The 17,809-nt window shown below is 35.0% G+C and overlaps 2 protein-coding genes across 3 annotated transcripts in view; one reads left to right on the forward strand and one right to left on the reverse strand.

The window, feature by feature from the left end:
* Positions 1-17,809, reverse strand: part of GABRR3 (gamma-aminobutyric acid type A receptor subunit rho3) — a 394,852-nt gene that overhangs the window by 133,267 nt on the left and 243,776 nt on the right. The gene's annotated exons all lie outside the window — the stretch shown is intronic.
* LOC309628794 (olfactory receptor 5AC1-like) lies at positions 71-8,769 on the forward strand. 2 transcript variants are annotated; one of them, XM_082392193.1, is made up of 2 exons: positions 71-2,872; positions 4,098-8,769. In XM_082392193.1, the coding sequence occupies exon 2, from the start codon at positions 4,118-4,120 to the stop codon at positions 5,036-5,038; it is 921 nt and encodes a 306-aa protein (XP_082248319.1). In that variant the 5' UTR covers positions 71-2,872; positions 4,098-4,117; the 3' UTR covers positions 5,039-8,769. The 2 variants fall into 2 exon arrangements, with proteins under 2 accessions (XP_082248319.1, XP_082248320.1); XM_082392194.1 differs by having other exon boundaries at positions 71-916; positions 2,771-8,769.

Below are 17,809 nucleotides of genomic sequence, written 5' to 3' on the forward strand. Positions count from 1 at the left end.
TCAAACCCGTGTCCCCTGCATTGGCAGGCAGATTCTCACCCACTGCGCCACCAGGGAAGCCCTAATAATGATTTTGACATGGATTTGAGAGATTACTCTCAGGTTTGTTTCTTTAAAAATGGGTAGGTGATAATGCCATTATTTGAGAATGGGAGGACTGGATGAGGTCCATGTTTAGTGATAGGTTTGGAAAGACTCTAAATTTGGATTTGCACATGTTGAGGTTGATGGGTCTTTAAGATGTTTGAAGAAATTATCAGGTCATTGGAATTGGCAACATCAAGAGTGACAAGTTAGAGGAAATTAATATGTCCTAAAAACTACTCAGAGGCAGTTTTTCAAGTTGCCTGCACAGTAAACTCTAATGACACAAAGTGTGTTTCTAATTGTTACACTTGGGTATATCTGGGGTGATTTGCTCGCTGATTGGTTCATAATGCCCAGTAGAATGACTTTGCCTTCATCCTACAGGGAATCCGTTGATAACTTTCATTGAGGGAATTCCAAGATTCTTTTTACTTTTTCATGAATAGATTTGAAAGAGTACAAATAAAGATGTCCCTGCAACTGAGGCTTCCAAGGAAAAGCTTTGCACAACACTGCTTCATTCTACACCTTCCACTTTTCTTCCTTTAAGGGTTGTAAGAAGAGATGCAGCCATACATGTGAAAACAGTGCTGGCCTAATCAGTTTGGCAATTGGTAAAGATTACTCTGGCCTTAATGTAGAGTATTGTAGACGGAAATATACATTTTTTTCATTACTTTCTATGAAAAATCATCATCTTTCCTTCAAGAAAACAACCATTTTCTCATTCTCCCCAAGACTTACAGAAACTGAGTGCGGACACCGGGATCTGTCTAATTTTAATTATTTGTAGTTTTTCAATTTGCCTATCTGATAATGAAATATCCAGGTAAGCATTAAAAATCCTGGCAATCCTATGGGATTTTCTCTTTCTCTTCAGGACAATTTCATATGCCTGTCATAAATACTAGATGTTTTACTGTTAAGGAAACAAGCATAATAAGATTTCTTTTTAACAGTAAACTTGGAATAATAGAAGACTAAAACAAATGGGAAAATGATAATGACTCAAAAGTTTCAGAGATTATTTCATAATCTATAGAAAATTTTCTTGTCAGATTATGGACAACTAAACTGTGCTGCTCAAACTTCTTTGAGTTATTCATGGATGAGATAAAATCATTAATTCCCAATGGATGAGGATATCAGTCTATCTAGCTAGCTAGCCAGCTAGCTAGCTATCATCTATATCTTAGGGTGAAAGATCCAAAATTCTTAATAGCTCTTGACCTAATTATGAAATCTGGAAATATCTATTATAGGTTGAGAGTTGGCAAGAAAGCTAAATAGGTTTAGTCAGGACAAAATGTCCACTTTGGAAACTAAATGATCTGTACTCACTGTCCATAAGGCCAGTTTTCAGCAGAAACGTATCAGTCAATCTTCTTGCTACTGGTATTGTGTTTCCAGGTTTCCTTGCAGGTATATACTTTAAAAGATATATTCTTTTTTATTTAATTTTATTTTTTTAAAATAAAAGATATATTCTTAAAGCTAATTTTTTTCTTGTTCTAATCTCAGCGAAGATGGAAAATAAAAACTAAGACTTATTTTAAGGTTAAACTAATACAATTTTGGAAAATAGGTAAATTTTTGTATGTATTTTAATCAACAAAAAGTGCATGTATAAAATTGTGTTATTCATTTTATTTTGAGAAATAGCTGAATTTACACACTAAATTATAGGTGGATTTTCCCCTTCTAGGTAATCTAAGAATCTCTATGTTCACCTCCAAATATCTTAGGATCTATTCTTTTGGATTTACTTTTAGGCAAAATTTACATGTCACAGAAGAAATTCAAATTATTAAAAGATTACATCAAATATTTCATTTGCATCATTGACAAAAATTATAAAGCATTTATCAATATATCCAAAAAGAAATGTACTTAGTTATAAAGACAAACGAAACACTTACTGTACTTGTATACCTAACTTTATTCATTTACAAAATACCTTTTGAGTATTCCAAAAAAAGAGAGAGAAAGAAATCACTCTTAATGGTTGAAGTCAGATATCACTGAAAATATTCAAAAGCATATCCACATAATCCAAAAAATTACTAAACTGAAGATATGCTTTTACAAAAAATGTTACTTGTAATGAATTCCTATTTTTTAATTAAAAGTTTTATTGCTACCTACTAAATACAATAATAACATTTTTATTGTTTCTCTTTTTCTCATCTTCACTATTAACAGCCTTATGACTATCAGTAAAAATATCTTTGTACATATATTAATATATATAATTGTATAAATAGGATGATAACATATATTGTGTTTTTATCACAAACACTTTTTGGGGGGGAATGTTTATCTCTCTCCTCCTCTCCTTTATTTTCTCACCTACACGAAGATCATAAATATTAACAACCTGGAGTCTATCGATTCACACAGTCTTTATGTTCAGATGGTTATATACAAATATATATGTGTGCATGTGTTCGAAGATATACAGAGAGTGAGAATTTTAAGACTTTGCTGTTTAATGTGATCATCTCATACATAGTTCTCTGTATCTTACTCTTCTTACTTCCTTATTAATTGTGAAATTTTCCTTCAGTCAACTGGTGGGTCAATAACTCATTTTGAAATGACTGCCATAATATTGATTAATATAATTACACCAGGATTTGTTCAACCATTGCTTCATCCTGATTGGTTTTCATATTATTTCCAGTCTTTTGCCACCATGAACAATGCTGCAGTAGACTTTTCTTCCTATGAAATGATATGCTATTGCTATAGAATGGGTTGCAGACATGGATTGCTGGGTTGACGAGTATGTATATTTTATTTTTAAAAGACTGCCAAATTGTTTTTAAAAAGCTTAATTTATATTCTCACCAGTAAATGTGAGAGTGGCCATTTCCAAATTTCATTAAGCAATAAATTTTGCTAATCTGAGGAGTGAAAAGTGATGTCTTACTGCTATTTTATTTGCACATCTTGAGTATTGAGGAAGGAGAGCAACTTTTCCTACATTTTTTGAATATATGTTGACATATTTTTCTGTGACTCGCCCACCCAATTCCATTTTCATTTTTCTATTGAATTATTTGACTTTTCTTATCAATTTGTAATTTTTTTGCATGTGATAGGTACTGATATTTTATCTTAATTTATTATACATATTTCTACCAAAATTTTATTAATCTTTTACCTTATTATAGATTTGATATATACTTGATTTTCATGAAGTAGTAGATTAAATATACCTATACATTTCTTTATAATTTATGGGTTTCTTATATTAGTCAAAAATTTTTGTAATATATTTAAATTATATTTATTTTATGACTTTTCTTAGAGTGTTTAATTGTTTATTTTTGTTTTGTTATTTTTTAACTTTTAAGTCCTTTATCTGGCAGCAGATTTAAAACAGGCATAAGAAAGGGAGTCATTCTTACTTTTTTCCTGATAGATAGGCAAATATAGTCATACTACTGATTGAATAAATCATAATTTTTCTCAATTGAAAAATCACCCATGTAATATATTAAATTCCAATATATACTTGAATCTGCTTTGGAGTCTTTGTTTTGTTTTACTATTATACTTTCCTACTTCCATGCCATATCATATTCTATATCTGTTCTTAATTTGAAGAGAGATGCTGTATTATTTAGAATGTGTGCTATTAGTTTTGATAACTATTCTTTAGCATATTTAAATAGCTAGATTCTATACATATTTTTAAAGATTTTTATATTAGAAGATGATTATTAAATTACAACCAATCTTTCCAAATTACAAAATAAGCTCACTTCTTTTATACAAGTCATGAAATCATTACTATATGTATATATATATATTTTTTCCCCCTAGTTTATGGGACCAGTTTCCCAAATACTTATTGTTTGTAAAGAATATTTACTCAAGGATAAAAGGTAAATGTCCTGATTAAAGGGGATACATAAACAAGGAAGATGTATTTTTTTCAAATAAAATGTGATTATTTTCATGGTCTTTCATTACTGTGTTCTTCACCTACCCTTTTACTGCAGTGATAGACTGAGTGAATATAATGGTGGCAAACAAGACACTGGTGACTGAGTTTGTTCTCACTGGACTCACAGATCTTCCAAGGCTGCAGGTTCCCCTGTTCCTGGTGTTCTTGGTGATCTATCTCACCACGATGGTGGGCAACCTTGGACTGATTTTTCTCATCTGGAAGGACTCCCATCTTCACACACCCATGTACTTATTTTTGGGCAGTTTAGCCTTTGCAGATGCTTGTTCTTCATCCTCTGTGACTCCCAAAATGCTAATGAATCTCTTATCTATGAATCATATGATATCCCTGTTTGAGTGCATCTCCCAATTTTATATTTTTGCTTCCAGTGCAAACACAGAATGTTTCCTCCTGGTGGTGATGGCCTATGACCGCTATGTGGCCATATGCAACCCCTTGCTTTATCCAGTGGTGATGTCCAATATCTTCTGCACTCAATTATTAGGTGTCTCTTATATTATCGGGTTTCTTCATCCCCTGATGCATGTGGGTTTGTTACTTAGATTAACTTTCTGCAAGTCCAATGTAATACATTATTTCTACTGTGAAATTTTACAACTATTTAAGATTTCCTGTACTGATCCTAGAGTTAATATGCTCCTGGTTTTTATATTTTCAGTCTTTATACAGTCTTTCACTTTTATGAGTATCATTATCTCTTACTGCTATGTCTTCTTTGCCACCTGGAAAATGAAGTCTGAAAAGGGCAGGAGCAAAGCCTTCTCCACATGCAGTGCCCACCTGCTCTCTGTTTCCTTGTTCTATGGCACTCTCTTCTTCATGTATGTGCATCCTGGGTCTGGACCAGCCGAAAATCAGGATAAACTATATTCTTTATTTTATACAATCATAATTCCTCTGCTAAATCCTTTTATTTATAGTCTGAGGAACAAAGAGGTTATAGGTGCCTTGAGGAGAATAATGAATAAATAAACAGTTCTTAAGGCAAAATTCAAACTTGTTCTTTTCAAACTTTGCAAAATACAAGGGGTCTGTAGTTATGCAAATTAGCCTTGGCTTTATAATTTTAAGAGAAGGCGTGTCTAGGGTAGTTTCTGAGTGCTGTCTGATGAAAGTCAGCTTCAATGGATATTTGTTTCAATGGCAGGAGGTCTTCATACCACAGAAAACTGAATTTTTAATGAAAAATAGAACATCCTTGTTAAAACAAAGGATTTAGAATTTTCAATGTTTGACTCTGTAAATTCCTTCTAAATTGATATAGTAGTTTGTAATTTTGCTGTGGCAGACATTTGCATGTTTCTTTCTTTAGTTTGGTGTGACTGAGTGAAGATAATTGTCTAGAGCTTGCATATCAAAATTCTTGCTGCTTCTCAACTGTTCAGAGACTCAGATGAAGTGACTTCTTGGAGGAGATTGTCCCTGAAGAGGAAAATTTCTTTGTAATAAAGAAAATGTTTAAAAAGCACAGAATATAAGAGACTGGTGGATTTTACTGGAGAATAATGGAAGCTGGGATAAAATAAAAAGTGAACTACTGAACATGGCTCAAATATATGCAAGTACATAGTACATTTTATCAGGAAAATTATAATAGTGGTATTCAAGACTTTGCAGATATTAAAAGATTTCAGAATATATTTCCTCAGATATTAGCAGTCTACTGTATTAATCTTTACATGTTTAATAAGGCAGAAACATACATTTACATAATTTTCACACTTCTTATAATCTCTTGCATGTTTACCATTTAAGTAAAAATAATTTAATTCTGCAATTACACGATGCAACACTTCTTAATTTGGGTAAGTGCCAGTATGGAATGGTTCTCATTTCTGAAGTGATTGTAAAAACTTACAATGTAATATTTATTGTTCTTCCATTGACTGCTCTGTACAGAATGTGTAGTGACTTTCTCTGTTGGCCATCTCCTAAATTTAAAGGAATTCTACGGTAGAAAATGTAAAATTTGTTTGAATTTATATCATCATTGGCTACCTATTGCTGTTGCAAAATCCTTAGGTGATGACCTGATATTGCTGATCAGTGAGGAAGAATTAAGAGGAAGAATTACATATACAGAAAACCTGATGTATAGACACAACAGGTATGCAAGGTAGGAGGATGCAAGGCTGAGAACTGAAGCCAGAAATGCAGCTCCACTGCCCTGTCTTAGACTATCTTCAGGGCACAGAGAGTACGTGAACTTAAAATGATTATATAAATGTAATCGGCCATCTAAACAGGCAATGACAAGAGGAATGAACACATTGAAGCCAAATGAATTCAAAAATTCTACAAATCAAATTAGTTCTGGGAGAAAATGGTCCTTGTTGTATAAGCAGAAGAACTTAATAGGGGCATCTTTGGTGCTGATAGAGATCAAAGTATCTAATCCATCCATGCTTCTACAAGGTGTCCTGTCCTCTCTTCAACCAGATAGGAAGAAAGGGTTTAGATTTGTGAAAAAGGACACTGTTATTTCAAAGCACAAGTGCTGTAAAGCCATATAATGTTCAAACTCATCAGAAAAATCTCATATAGAGAAGAATTTATTTTTTGAGAGTATTTTTGGGGAGAACTGACCACTGGAGGGAGTCTATTGTGTATTTACACCCTCTAAACTGGTGATTCTAGAATTGGCAAATTAGGCTCACTCATTCTAAAATATAGCTCATCAAGCCATTTTCTAGAAACAAAGGAAATCTTGGATTCCTAAGCTAAATAATCTGCAATGGATAGCACTGATACTATAACAACCACAAGAAGACTATGCTCCTGGCAAACAGTCCCAGATTTCAGGGTAAAGAGAAGATCTATAAACTTCTAGATAGAGAGACTGGTTTACTAACAACGTAAAGATAAGTACAGTAATATTTGACTTCCCATTTGTTGCACTGAAAGTACAGAGACAATGGAACAACATTTATAAACTACTGAGAGAAAAATGGTTTCCATGAATAATGTTATAACAAAGTGTGTACAGAGGAATTTTGAATGGCCATGCAAACTGTGTGCACTGCTTAACTCAGGGGCACTATTCACAACACAATATTGTATTGCTGGCTGCCCTGTGTATTAGACACCATAAGCAATGACCCAATGGATGATGATGATGTGACTGGGAAGAGTATTTGCTTAGATTTTTAAAGACTACAAAACAAATTAAATAACATTCCATCACTATTTTAGGGGAATTTTGGCAACTATCGGAGGAAACTTTATTCCAATTAAAAGGCCCTAATGTTAAGTGTTACATAGTATAAATTGTATGCCATGACTCACTGTGAAACATTGTTTTCCACTTTTCTAATCCTGTAAGAGCAATTTTCATCATTTCTTTTGTTACATGTGGACAAACCTAAATTTAAGGTTTTTGAGAATAGGTTGCTTGAGAGATAGTCTGACTCACTATAATAGCTAGTGTTGAATGACTCATTCAATGTGAGTCACAGATCACACTGTCCATTGATTCCTATACATTCCCTGTCACAGATACTGTTGGTGCCTGCCCATGTCTTTTCTAACTATACATCTTCATCTGAGGGCTTTCTCTGATGGCCAGAGGCATTTAACGCAGATTGGAGGAACTGGGAAATGACTACTGTTCATAGACTCTCCCCCAGACCATTTATCAACCAATGATTGGCAGGAGTTGGTGAATAAATACCTCAGATCCTTTGCCCTTTGGCTAATATAAATTTGACGTTCATGCTCTATACTGGCTCATGGTGTTTCCAAAAATGATTAAGCTTGATTGCCCACAGTTGTAACTTGTTTGGTAAATTACCCTTTATCGGCTGCATTCCCTTTCCTGTCTCACTTCAACACTTTCTCACTCATCAACTATTCACAAATAAATTACTGCACTCAAACAATGTCTCAGTCTGTGGCAGAACACAAACTAAGATACCTACCCCTTTTCCCCTGAGGTAGAATTGAATGTTTTATATAGACACCAGGCATACATGTATTATACTATTTCATATGAAGCGATTATTACTTTACAGAAATCTCAATGGTTGGGGGTCCTCTCACTACTTTGGATATGCCCCATCTATCCAGATGTTATTCAGATCTAAGCAGAATCTTAAAGTGGTTCTTCCTTTTACCTCATACCTTTAAGAGTCTGACCCCCACCACATACATATACAATACATTCTACCAAAGTTTATAGTCAATGTCCATTTTAACTTGGTATCTGAAATATACACTTCAGCTAATAAAAAGAATTTTAAGTTTTTATAATTCCGGATATTTCATTTGTCCTTTAAGTACGATTTACTTCCATTTTTATTGTCCTACACATGAAGACCAGACTTCAGATAAAATTTGTGAGACAAACAAACAACAACAACAACAAAAAAACCAAGAAAGAAACAACCCAATGTCAAAAGGCAAAACAATCAAAAGAACCAGTGTCAGATATGACTCAGAAGTTGGGATTATCAGTCAGGAAATTTAAAACGATCATGATTAATATGTTAAAGTTTCCATGCATGATCAGATTTAGAGAGAATTTAGAGCTAGACAGATAGAAAGTGTTTTTTAAAAGTCAAGTGAAAATGGTAGAAATAATTTTTTAAAAACATGAGAACAAACATAAAGGATGCCTTTGGTGAGCTCATCAGTAAATTAGACACAGTAGAGGAAACAACAGTGATGTTGAATATAGGTCAATAGATATCAAAATTAAACACAAAGACAGAAAAGAGTAAAAAAAAAAACCCAGAATATTCAAGTACTGTGAAGGACTATCAAGTTATCTAACTTATGTGTAACTGGAAACTTAGAGGAAAAGAATGAGAGTTGGGCAGAAGGAATATTTGGAAAACATAATGGTCAAGAATTTTTCAAAGATAATGAAAGTCATCAAACCAAAGAATCAAGAAACAGAGAACCTGAGGCAGAATAAACAAAACAGACAGAAACCAAATCATAAGAAAATAAAAACACAAAAACACCTGGACACGTTATATTGAAGTGGTTAAAGACCAAAGATAGAGAAAAGTTTGAAGGTAGTGAGAGGGGAGGAAAAAGTACACAGCCAGAAGATAACTGAGTAGTTGACTGACATATTTCAAACTGTGGGGGAAAGAGACCTGCCAACTCAGAATTTTACCTAACAAAAAATAACTTCCCAAAATTAATGTGGTCCAGGTCCCCAGCTTGGGGGACTTTCTTCCCCATTGCAGGATACCTACTTGCTTTTGAATTTTGCCTTTTTACTTCCACAGATGTAGGGGTAGGTGTAGGTGATGGGTCAGGAGGGTTGGAGTTGGGCTGGGTTGACCTTCTCACCTGGCTGGGCTTCCAACACCCCTCTTCTGTGCCTCCTCCAATATGGTCCAGGAATTGGGCAGGGGTTGGAGAGTAGCTGAAGTTTTTGGGGGTACTCAGCGCTATGTGAGTTCTGCAGAGGGATGGCGTAGTGGCTCCTTTAGGTTGGAATGGGGCTGGATCCTCAAGGCTGCTGGAAACTTCTCAGCCTGAAGTCTAGCCTGGGGCCAGGATTGAGAGCAACTCTGAAGGGGCCTCCCCCAAGCCTTGTGCTGTCTTCCTGGTGGCATGAAGCAGGACAAGGTGAAGTTGCAGCAAAACCTGGAAGGGTCTCAGGACATCAGAACTTTACAGGAGCTCCAAAGCAGAAGAGGATCACCCTGTGGGAAGGTATTTAGCCAAAAGAGCAACTGCTGTTTTGAGACTCTGCAGCTCAGTGTCAGTAATGTGTGTAAGCTGTGCCCCCTGCTGCAGAAATAGGTGGAGGAAGCTGACAACAAGGAGAATCTTCAGGGGGAAGGCACAGAGGAGTCCCTCCTGCAGCAGGCTCGAAAGGGAGAGCAGATAAGCATTGAGAATTAAGTAGCTTGGCATCAACAAGCACAGAGTCTGAGTGTGGCTCTGTACCTGGTACCAGAAGGGCAGTCAATCAAGCAGGAACTATTCCCAATGAGAGTATTTTGAGGCTGCTGAGTTTCCTTTCATGGGGGCACCAGTGTGCTTTTCTCTGGCACCAGGGCCCATTTCAGTAGCCTAGACTATGGGGGCTCTCACTTCACTATTCTGTACTCCTTGGTCCCTTTGACCTTTGAGGGTGAAGTGTTCCCTTTTGTCCAGCTCACCACTCTGGGCTTTCTCATGCATTCAAACTGAGGTGCCTGCTTTTCTCTGAGGGGTGGGGGCAGGAGTGGGGGATGAGGAAAGCGGGAGAAACTGGGGAAACAGGACCCTGGGATTTGTGCCAGGGCTTTTGGAGTTAGGTTTTTCATTCAATAAATAGGAAACATTCAATTAATTGGGAATATGAAGAACGGGGGCAGGGAGTTTTGAGGGAAATAGTAGGAAGGAAGGTAAAATTCATTGATGTTCTTGATTTTAAACACAATGTCAGTCATCACTTTGTTTTTAAATAAAGAAGCCTGGGACACAGTGGGAAAAAAAGTGTAAAATAAAAACTTTTAAGACAAGAACCAAAAAAAAAAAAAACATTACCCAAAGTCCTAGAGGAAAAAAAAAATTATGAAAGGAAGTTCTTCAGGAAGAAGGAATATGATATCAAAGAGGAACTTGGTGCTACACAAACAAACATCTCTGAAAATAGTTAAAAATTAAGGTTCATATAAAAAGGATCTTTCTTTCTTCTTATGAATTAATCTAAGAGGAAACTGAATGCCAAAAGAGTAGCAATATATCATACCTTTACAGATAAAAGTAAAATATATGATAATATAGCAGAAAAGATTGGAGGGAGAAATTACAATTTGTTAGATTATTGCCCTATAAATGTAGTGGTATGATATTATTTGAAGGTAGATGTAATTAATTAAAATAATATATTGCATACCCTAAGAGAATCACCAAAAGAGAGACAATATATAAATAATAAGCCAAATGTAGCTATAAAATGGAATCATAAAAAAGTTTCTATACTCCAAAAGCAGGCAGGAAAAGAGGAAAGAAGAACAAAGAACAATGGAATGGATAGAAAAATATCCAGCAAAATGATAGATTTTAATCCAATCACATCAATAATTCATTGAATATAAATGGTATAATATACCAAATAAAAGACAGATTGTCAGATTGGATTCAAAAGCAAGATCTAACCACATACTATAACTATACACTGTTGAGAAGAAACACACATCAAATACAAAGACACAGATAAATTAAAAATAAAAGTATGAAAAACAGACATACTATGCCAACACTAATCAGAAGAAATCTGGAGTGGCTAGCAAACAAAATAGGAATATTACCAGAGATAAAGGGGACATTGCAAAATGATAAAGGATTCAATTTATCAAAAAGACAAAATAATACTAAGTCTGTAAGCACTGAACAATGGAGCTTTAAAATACTTGAAGCAAAAACTGATAGAATGGGAAGGAGAAAGAGACAAAGAAGAAAGAGACAATTACAGATTAAGACTTCAATACTCCTCTTTCAATAATTGATAGAACAAGTAGAGAAAAAAATCAGTGAAAGTAGAGAAGACCTAAAGAACATTATCAACCAACTTGATAGTTATAGAATACTATATCAAACAACAGTAGAATACACATTATTTTTTTATGTGCTCACTGAACATTCACCAAAATAAACTCTATTCTGTGTAATATTTAAAATAATTGAATTAGGGGAGGGCCACGATCATGGAGTAGAAAGACCCTGAGCTCACCTCTTCTTACAGGCACACCAAATTTACAACTATTTACAGAACAACCATTAACAAAAAAGACTGGAACCTACCTGAAAGATCTTCTACAGCTAAAGATATAAAGAAGGAATGACAACAAGATGGGTAGGAGGGACCGAGTCGTGATATAGTCAATTCTCATACCTTTGGACCCACAAATGGGAGAATAATTACAATTGCAGAGGTTTTCCCAAAGGAGTAAGGGATCTGAGCCCTACATCAGGCTCCCTAGACCAGGGGTTCGTTCTAGAAAGATGAGACCCCAGAATGTTTGGCTTTGAAGGTCAGTGGGGCTTATTTTAAGAGTTCCAGAGGGCTGTGGGAAATAGAGACTCAACTTTTAAAGGACACCACAAAATTTCACATGCACTGGGACCCAGGGCAGAAGCAGTAATTTGAAAGGAGTCTGGGTCAGACCCACCTACTGATCTGGAGAATCTCCTGGAGAGGCAGAAGGCAACTTCAGCTCACCCTGGGGACATAGACACTGGCAGAAGCCATTTTGGAGAGCTTGTTCTACCATGTGGACACTGGTGCTGGCATTCACTATTTAGGAATCCTCCTTCTAGCTTATGAGCCTCAGGACCCAGCCCCACCCATGCCCACCAGCCCATAGGCACTAGTACTGGGACAGCTCAGGCCAAGCAATTAAATGGGCAGGGACACAGCCCCACCCATCAGCAGACAGGCTGCCTTAAGACCCTCTGAGCCCACAGCCTGAATAGACAGTTTTCCAAAGAAGACATACAGATGGCTAACAGGCACATGAAAAGATGTTCAACATCATTAATCATCAGAGAAGTGCAAATCAAAACCACAATAAAATATCACCTCATACTTGCCAGTATGGCTGTCATCAAATAGAACACATATAACAAATGTTGGCAAGGATGTGGAGAAAAGAGAACCCTCATACACTGTTGGTGGGAATGTAAATTGGTGCAACCACTGTGGAACACAGTACGGAGGTTCCTCAAAAAACTTAAAATAGAACTACCGTGCAATCCAGGAATTTCACTTCTGGGTATATATCTGAAGAAAGTGAAAACATTAATTTGAAAAGGTGTATGCACCCCAAGGTTTATAGCAACATTATTTACAATTGCCAAGATATGGAAGCAACCCAAGTGTCCATCAACAAAGAAGATACAGTTTATATATACAATGGAATACTACTCAGCCATAAGAAAGAATAAAACTTTGCCATTTGTACAAATATGCATGGATTTGGAGGGCATTATGCTAAGTGAAATAAGTCAGGCAGAGAAAGACAAATACTGTATTATATCACTTATATTTGGAATCCAAAAAAAAAAAACCAAACTAGTGAATTTAACAAAACAGAAACAGGCTCCCAGATATAGAGAACAAACTGGTGGTTACTGATGGGGAGAGGGAAGGGGGGAGGGACAGTATAGGGGTAGAGGATTAAGAGGTACAAACTACTATGAATAAAATAAATAAGGTACAATGATATACTGTACAGCACAGGGAATATTAGCCAATATTCTGTAATAACTATAAATGGAGTATAAGCTTTAAAAATTGTGAATCACTAGGTTATACACCTGAAACATAAAACTGTATATCAACTATACCTCAATTTTTAAAAAAGGAAAAAAAAAAGAAAACAAAAAAAATTTTAAGGTATTTTGTATAGATACCAAGTCTTTGAATATAATAGCAAAACATACTTTGATAATTTTTCCATTTAAACTTCAATAATGGGCTTTAAATATTAAAGATTTAAAAATTAGAATAAAATAACTGAATTAATACAAACTATAAACCCTTAACATAATTAAATTAGATATCAATAAGAGAACGATATCTCTAAAATCTCCATGTATTTGGCAATTAAAAACCATCTTTCTAAATATCCGTGGATCAAAGAAATAGTCACAAGGAAAATAAGATTATATTTTAAATTCAATGATAATGAAAATGCAAATATTTAAATTTGTGGAGTATAGTTAAGAGAATGTTTAAAGAGAAATCTATAGCATTAAATACGTACATTGGAAAAGAAGAAAGGACTGAATCAATGTTTTAAGCTTCCACATTAACATACTATAAAAGAAGAGCAAATTAAACCCAAAGCAAGCAGAAATAAATAATAAATATAAGAGCAGAAATCAATTAAATTGAAACAAAAGTAATAGAGAAAATCAATAAAATGAAAAGCTGGTTATTTGAAAAGATCAATAAAATTGATAAGCTTCTAGCCAAACTGGCCAAGAAAAAAAGAGAAAAAACTTAAATTACTAAATGACAGAAAATGCAAACATCAGAAGAGAAAGAGGAACATTATTACAGAGGCTATAATGTTTAAAGGACAGCAAAGAAATATCTTGAACAGTTTTATATCTGAAAATTTGTCAATCTAGATGAAGTGAGCAAATTTCCTAGAAAAAAATAAAATATCAAAGCTTATTTAAGAATAACTAGATAATCTGAATACTCATACGCTTTTTAAAAATTTGGATTTTTAGTTAAAAGTTTTCAAACCAAAAAAAGTCCAAGTCCATATATTTTATATAAAACAAATAAGCAGAAATAGCTAAATTATCTTCTAGGAGTTTTGGGGAAAAGTACCTAAACATTCTTTTTGATGTTCTAGAGAAAGATATAAGTGCAAGGAAAAGAAAGAAAAGTAAAATGTATTGCTACCTGAGCCTTGGTCAAAATAAGACAGAATATTGTGGCCTAGACTAGAGGTCCAAGGAATTTTTCACTGTTAAGCCTAATCTGAATCTTGATTTCTAGCTCTGGAAGAGATGGAGCCAAAGGTGTACAAGTTAAGCCTTGGTGCACAAATCTGGCCTGCACTGGCCAGACCAAAGCCTGGTGGCCAGTTTGGAAAAGAAAGAGTGAAGTGAAGCTGGCCGTGTTTGGAAGGCAAAGTCCAGGGTGAGCTTATTTCTTCAGTCAGGAAGAAGAGATGATGGAGAAAAGGGAACCCTCCTACAGTGTTGGTGGGAACGTAAATTGGTACAGCCACTATGGAGAACAGTGTGGAGGTTCCTCAGAAAACTAAAAATAGAGCTACCACATGATTCAGCAATCCTGCTCCTGGGCATATATATGGAGAAAACCGTAATTTGAAAAGATACATGCAACCCAATGTTCATTGTAGCACTGTTTACAATAGCCAAGACATGGAAGCAACCAAAATGTCCATCGACAGAGGAATGCATAAAGAAGATGTGGTACATGGGCTTACCCTGGTGGTGCAGCGGTTGAGAATCTGCCTGCCAATGCAGGGGACACGGGTTCGAGCCCTGGTCTGGGAAGATCCCACATGCCGCAGAGCAGCTGGGCCCGTGAACCACAATTACTGAGCCTGCGCGTCTGGAGCCTGTGCTCCGCAACAAGAGAGGCTGTGATAGTGAGAGGCCCGTGCACCGCGATGAAGAGTGGCCCCCGCTTGCCCCAACTAGAGAAAGCCCTCGCACAGAAGCGAAGACCCAACACAGCCATAAATAAATAAATAAATAAATAAATAAAAATTAAAAAAAAAAAAAGAAGATGTGGTACATATATACAATGGAATTTTACTCTGCCATGAAAAAGAATGAAATTCTGCCATTTGCAGCAACATGGATGGACCTGGAGATTATCATACTAAGTGAAGTAAGTCAGACTGAGAAAGACAAATATCATACAATATCGCTTATATGTGGAATCTAAAAAAAAATATGATACAAATGAACTTATTTACAAAACAGAAACAGACTTGCAGACTTAGAGAGAGAACTTATGGTTACGGTGGGGAAGGGTGGGAGGAGGGATAGATTGGGAGTTTGAGATTGACATGTACACACTACTATTTTTAAAATAGATAACCAACAAGGACCTACCGTATAGTACAGGGAACTCTGCTCAATATTCTGTAATAATCTAAATGGGAAAAGTATTTGAAAAAGAAGAGATACATGTACATGTACATAACTATTTTTTGTACATACATAACGGAATCACTTTGCTGTACACCTGAAACTAACGCAACATTGTTAATCAACTATGCTCCAATATAAAATAAAAATTAAAAAAATAAAGTGAGATGTTACTAGGGATGTAATGTACAACATGATAAATATAATGAACACTGTTATATGTTATATATGAAAGTTGTTAAGAGAGTAAACCTAAGAGTTCCAATCATAAGGAAAAAATTTTTTCTGTTTAACTTTTATCTATATGAGATGATGGGATGTTCACTAAACTTATTGTAGTAATCATTTCATGATGTATTAAGTCAAATCGTTATGCTGTACACCTTAAACTTATACAGTGCTCTATGTCAATTATATCTCAATAAAACTGGAAGAAAAAGAAAAGTGAAATAAAAAAAAAAAAAGAAGAGGTGACTGGCCTGTTTCAAGGGAGCATGCCTGGGGACTATTTAGCATTCTGTTAAAAGAAGAGACAAGCTATGGTAAATCAAAGCCACAGTCTGACTTTTGGATGCCCCTTAAGCCCACCCATGTGGTCCCACCAGAATCTTGTTACTTCACACAACACATTAATATCTCCTTACTTTGGGAGAAGGAAAAAGGGAAGTGCAAAAGGGATCAGAGTAGGAACTTGAACTCCTTTCTCACTCTTATCACTCCAAATATAGTAATCAGGAATAGCAGGTTGCAAAACTGTATGTATTTGCATAATTTCTTTATCTGAAAACATGCATGTTTGTATAATATACGACAGAAAAATTTAAAAGATTCATACTAAAATATTAGTAGTATATATTTCTAGATGATTATAAAATATTTTTTTTTCTTATTGCTTATCAATATTTTCAAATATTTCTGTAATGGACAGTTTTATTTGTGAAATAAAATAATTTTAGAGTGAATGGAAGATATTGACAAAGATTCTGTCATTGATCAAACTCTACTCAGGTTCCTTTGAGTTCTTTTTCAACCAGGCCTGATTTTTGGTCTTCGATATTCGTCCCTGAATTGTCCAGTTTTAGCAAAACTCCTGCTAAGTCTGACCAGTACCCCTACCCTTGATATCTGATCATCCTTGATACATAATTAGGTTCCTTATCCTCTACCATCGCCCAGGTGATGTCTGATCACCCTAGCCTGCTTTCAGCAATACTATGAGGTGGGTTTAGCCAGAATCCCCTTACTTCTGTTGTTTCTTCTTGGTAATTTTCCATCCACTGCCCCCCTCCTTGCTCCTTGGCTATAAATACCCACTTGGTTATGTTATATTCAGAGTTGAGCTCAACATCTCTCCCCCACTGAAGTGGTCCCTACACCTAGTAAAATAGCCTACGCATGAATAAGTCTTCCTTACCATCTTCAACAAGTGTCACTGAATGATTTTTTTCCTTAATAGCATCCAGATTGGATGAAAAGAAATAAATGTATTTTAAACAAATAATGTAATAATCTATGCAGAAAAATCAAATGGAATGCACAAAAAGCTACTACAACTAATAGATGAGTTTAGCAAGTTTCTAGAATACAAGATCAATATTCAAAAATCAACTGCACTATTGTATAGTGGTAATAAACATTCAGAAGTTGAAGTTTAAAATACTGTGTACAATTATAATAAGCATATGAAAACTTAGTTTTAAATGTGGCAAATAATGTGCAAGACCTATAAATGGAAAAAGAACAAAAGCTTTTCTGAGGGAAATTAAAGAATACCTAAATAAATGGAAAGATGGGTTAGAGGATTCAATATTGAAAAAATGTCAATTCTCCCCAAATGCATTTATACATTTAATAAAATTCCAATCAAAATACCAGCAGGATTTCTTGTAGATATTGACAAGCTGATTCTAATACCCACATGGGAATGCAAAGAATATAGAATAGCCAAGACAACTTTGAAAAAGGAGCAAAGTTAGAGATCTAACACTACCTGATTCTAAGATTTAACATAGAACTTTATTATCAAGATAGTGTGGAATTGTTGTAAAGATAGACAAGCAGATGAATAGACTAGAATACAGTCCAGAAATAAACTCATAAATATATGGATAGCTGATTTTGAACAAAGCTGAGAAGGTAATTCAGCGG

The sequence above is a fragment of the Balaenoptera borealis genome, assembly GCF_965194805.1.
Source record: "Balaenoptera borealis genome assembly, chromosome: 5".
NCBI lineage: Eukaryota > Metazoa > Chordata > Mammalia > Artiodactyla > Balaenopteridae > Balaenoptera > Balaenoptera borealis.